We start from the raw sequence: 4,515 nt of genomic DNA, 5'->3' as shown, positions 1-4,515 counted from the left end.
GGTGTCCTCAGACAGCGATAGAGAGATTAACAATATAAAGGACAGATTACGACCCAGTGAAGGGGAGAGGGAGGAGGGGGTACTGTATTGCAATCAGACAGTAAAGTTATGCAACAGCACAAATGTAATTGTTTTATTTATTTAACGAGGCAAGTCAGTTAAGAACAAATTCTTAACAAAGTTAAGAACAAAATGACGGCCTTACCCCTGACCAAACCCTCCCCTAACCCAGACACAGCTGGGCCAATTGTGCGCCGCACCATGAGACTCCCAATCACGGACAGTTGTGATATAGCCCAGGATCGAACCAGGGTCTGTAGTGACACCTCTAGCACTGAGATGCAGAGCCTTAGACCGCTGTGATACCGTCTGGAATCGAACCAGGGTCTGTAGTACCTTAGACCGCTCTGATACAGCCTGGAATGGAACCAAGGTCTGTAGTGACGCCTCTAGATGTAGAGCCTTAGACCGCTGTGATACCGTCTGGAATCGAACCAGGTACCTTAGACCGCTGTGATACCGCCTGGAATGGAACCAGGGTCTGTAGTACCTCAGACCACTGTGATACAGCCTGGAATCGAACCAGGGTCTGTAGTGATGCCTCTAGCACTGAGATGCAGAGCCTTAGACCGTCTGGAATCGAACCAGGGTCTGTAGTGACGCCTCTAGCACTGAGATGCAGAGCATTAGACCGCCGCACCACTCTAGAGGCCCTCATTACAAGAGTGTAAGGTAGAAGCCAAGTGCACTAACTAGAAAATGGCAGTTACTGTAGTAGATAGAGAATGAGTGCATCCCCAATGGAACCCTATAGTCTATACTCTATACCCTAAACCCTATACTCTATACCCTAAACCCTATACCATAAACCCTATACCATAAACCCTATACCCTATACCCTATACCATAAACCCTATACCCTAAACCCTATACCCTATACCCTAAACCCTAAACCCTATACCCTATACCATATACCATATACCCTAAACCCTATACCATATACCATATACCCTAAACCCTATACCCTATACCATAAACCCTATACCCTAAATCCTATACCCTATACCATATACCCTTGCACCCCCCCATCCCCCCTTTTTGCCCTCAGAACAATGCTTCCCACAGTTGGCTGGATGTCCTTTGGGTGGTGGACCATTCTTGATACACACAGGAAACTGAAAAACCCAGCAGCGTTGCAGTTCTTGATTCACTCAAACCGGTGCGCCTGGCACCTACTACCAAACCCCGTTCAAAGACACTTCAATATTTTGTCTTGTTCATTCACTCTCTGAATGGCACACATACACAATCCATGTCTCAACTGTCTCAAGGCTTAAAACTCCTGCTTTAACTTGTCTCCTCCTCTTCATCTACACTGATTTGAAGTGAGATTTAACAAGTGACATCGAGAAGGGATCATAGCTTTCACCTGGATTCACCTGGTCAGTCTATGTCCTGGAAAGAGTTGTAATGTTTTGTACACACTGTGTAGAGTTGAATTTAGGACCTTGTCCTGCAGATCTGCAATCCTCCAAATCTCTCAGACCATATGGGGATATGATGGGAAACGAAGAAACATGAAAATGGATCCCTGCATGTGCACCTGAGGTAGGATAGGATAGGGTAGGATAGGGTAGGATAGGGTAAGATATGGTAGGATAGGGTAGTGTAGGGTAGGATAGGGTAGGATAGGGTAGGGTGGGGTAGGGTAGCATAGGATAGGGCAGGGTAGGATAGTGTAGGGTAGTGTAGGGTAGGGTAGGGTGGGATAGGGTATGGGATAGGGATAAGGTAGGGTAGAGTACTGAAGTGGTCAAAAGTAGTGCACTATATAGGGAAGAGGGTGGCATTTGGGACGCATTCTAGAACAAGAGAAATCAGGAATGATCTAGGACCTAACCCTAATTAACTGATTATATATAATAGAGTCTAGATTATTATGTACAAAACATCAGAATAAATAGTGAATACTTCCTGGACCCTGTAGCCAGGCGACTCTATCGGCCCGTCCCAAATGGCACCCCATTCCCTATATAATGCACTACTTCTGACTAGGGCCCATGGGCTCAGGTGAAAAATGGTGCCCTACAGAGATCTTACATTGAGCAAGGTTTGCTACAAGCAGGAAAATAATCCTGCAGCAACAGGAAATGTGAATTAATGGAAGTTACAAGCCTTTTTAAACCTCAGATATACTACACATTTTACATATGTAGCTTTACAGGAAAGTTATCCTGTAACAAGGTGATCAAATGAAGATCCTACATCTCCATATAGGGAATATGGTGCAATTATCAATAAACCATCCCTTTTAGTTAATACCTACAATCACACTCTCCCAACGTTTCATTTGACAGTCCTTTTAAACCCATAGTTGTTTCTATTATAGAGATAGTGGATTATATTTCATGATGTGGGTTCTGGTCTATCTGAGCTTCGAGAAAAGGAAAGTACTATGGCCTATCCTACTCTATATCAACCCAGCATCACTTTCAGATATTAACTCTGATCACACTCCCCGGACTGGTTCACTCACAGACATTTAAATACAGGGTGTGTCTACTGTCTATTCCATCCCATCTTTAATCTATTGAATAACGTTAATATTCGGATTACACTAGAGAGAAATTACTATGGCCTGTGAAGAAGGGTTGACTGAACTGTGTGTATAGATGAACATTTTACTAAATGCAATTCTAATTTCTTATTACGGAGCTCTACAGTGCGACCATTTTAATCGCATATGCGCGTAAATATTTTTGCTGGAATTTTAATTTAGGAGCACCAGTGCGCATAGAAGCATTAAGGATTTAACTAATCAAATACTTTTTTATTGTGCTCCTAAATGTCATTGTGTGCGCCTACATTTTTCAATTTAGGCGCACACGTGCTCCTAGTAAAACCTGCCCGTTTAGAGCCCTGCTATATTATGTTCCCAGGCCCATGTGCATAGGAATGTACTATATGATTGGAACTAATGATTTAATAGTGCAGTCGTAAGACCAAAGTTTAATTAACATTTTTTTCCCAAATACAAACACACATTTGCACCTTGACGGCACAGTCATTAAGCTCAAGTTGTTTGTGATATATCAATCAGTCCAGACAATTGTATTGGACCAGGTCTATAACCCAGTTGACTAAATACATTATGAATCGAAAATTCCGATGATAAAATCAACCTTACCGATTCTAAGGACTTGCTGCCAACTCAGCCAAAACTCTGCCATCAAGTAAAGCAGCGAAAACAATAGTCCCTTCCTTTTCGCCATGGTACTCGCTCCAAAATAAAAATGAACATTGATGTCTGTTTTTTCTTTCTTTCTGCTTTTAATTCATGCTGATATCTTGCCAGTTCTCGTATCCGTATCGAACAGAAATCGACATCCGACCCACATTTTTCCTCTTATACATTATGTTGAGAGAAATAAAAACACGAATTTTCTCCTTTTGGAATAGTTCCTTATAAAACTCAGAATGAGACCCGTTTTCCAATTCTAGAATCCCATTTGTGTTAGCAGTTTTTGACTCCCCATTTCAGATAGTCCCGAAAACAATGTATCTCCTCTTTCATCGTTGGCAGCGTATACTTGGAACAGTGATACTGCGAGCGTCTCCCCCGTGCGCACACTCAATTGAGGGCACCGCCAAGCCGGTGTTGATCCGCAAACATGGATACGTTCAGAAGATTAACTTCAAATCTGGCTACAGCCGACCTCGACAACTCGTCTTTGCTTTAGTACACCGAGGAATGATTAAATCTTTGCTCCAGTCGTGATGGGAAACGCAGATCTAATCTTCAGAATAGTCGCTCCGGGAAGATTAACCACGGAGGGAGTCAGGCTATACTTCTCCTCTCTCTGCCACAGCCCGATAAAAAAAAGAAACCCACGTTACTTTGCTTTTCCATAGTTTACTTACTTTCAAAAGAAGAAGGGTTTGACTATTCTAACAGTTTTGTTGGAGAGACAAGGGATCTGAGGACAGGGGGGATTTGGGTCAATCTATCTGCCTTTTTCTTATTTGTTGTAGGGCACATATTTCACCTGCTGATGCCCGTGTTCATTCATTCTACTGAAAACACAAGACGCCTTCACTAGCCTACTACAGACGATGACATAGCTGTATCTGATCGTATAGGCCTTGTCTCAAACGGTTCCCTATTCCATTTACAGTGCCCGACTTTTGACCATGACCCAGCATTGAAAATACAACGGTGTAAAAAATATATATATATTTTAAAGTTTGTAACATTGGGTTGTTTTTCTATGTCCCATTTATAGTGAGCTGTCCAGAGGCAAATATCACATAGTTTAGTGAACTGTGAACTGTAACAATAGATGGTTCCTGAGATGGGTTGAGGCTAGAGGGCTTAATATCATAAATATGCATCCCAAATGGCACCCTATTCCCTATATAGTGAGCTACTTTTAACCAGAGCACTATGGGCTTTAAAGGGGATATGGTGCCATTTGGTACTTGTAGATATTCCTAAAGGATTAACAGAGCGAGGGC

The 4,515-nt window shown here is 42.4% G+C and overlaps 1 protein-coding gene across 1 annotated transcript in view; it reads right to left on the bottom strand.

Annotated features, from left to right (window-relative positions):
- Positions 1-4,045, bottom strand: part of LOC110508097 (glutamate receptor ionotropic, kainate 1) — a 121,274-nt gene extending 117,229 nt beyond the window's left edge. Inside the window, exon 1 of the mRNA XM_036965396.1 lies at positions 3,188-4,045. Within this exon, the coding sequence (XP_036821291.1) occupies positions 3,188-3,272 (85 nt within the window). The 5' untranslated portion in view covers positions 3,273-4,045. The remainder of the gene's footprint in view (positions 1-3,187) is intronic.
- Between the last annotated feature and the right edge of the window lie 470 nt (positions 4,046-4,515).

This window comes from Oncorhynchus mykiss, chromosome 27, assembly GCF_013265735.2.
Source record: "Oncorhynchus mykiss isolate Arlee chromosome 27, USDA_OmykA_1.1, whole genome shotgun sequence".
Lineage (NCBI taxonomy): Eukaryota > Metazoa > Chordata > Actinopteri > Salmoniformes > Salmonidae > Oncorhynchus > Oncorhynchus mykiss.
The sequence above is the reverse complement of the archived record's forward strand: the minus strand, read 5'-3'. Positions and strand labels throughout refer to the sequence as shown.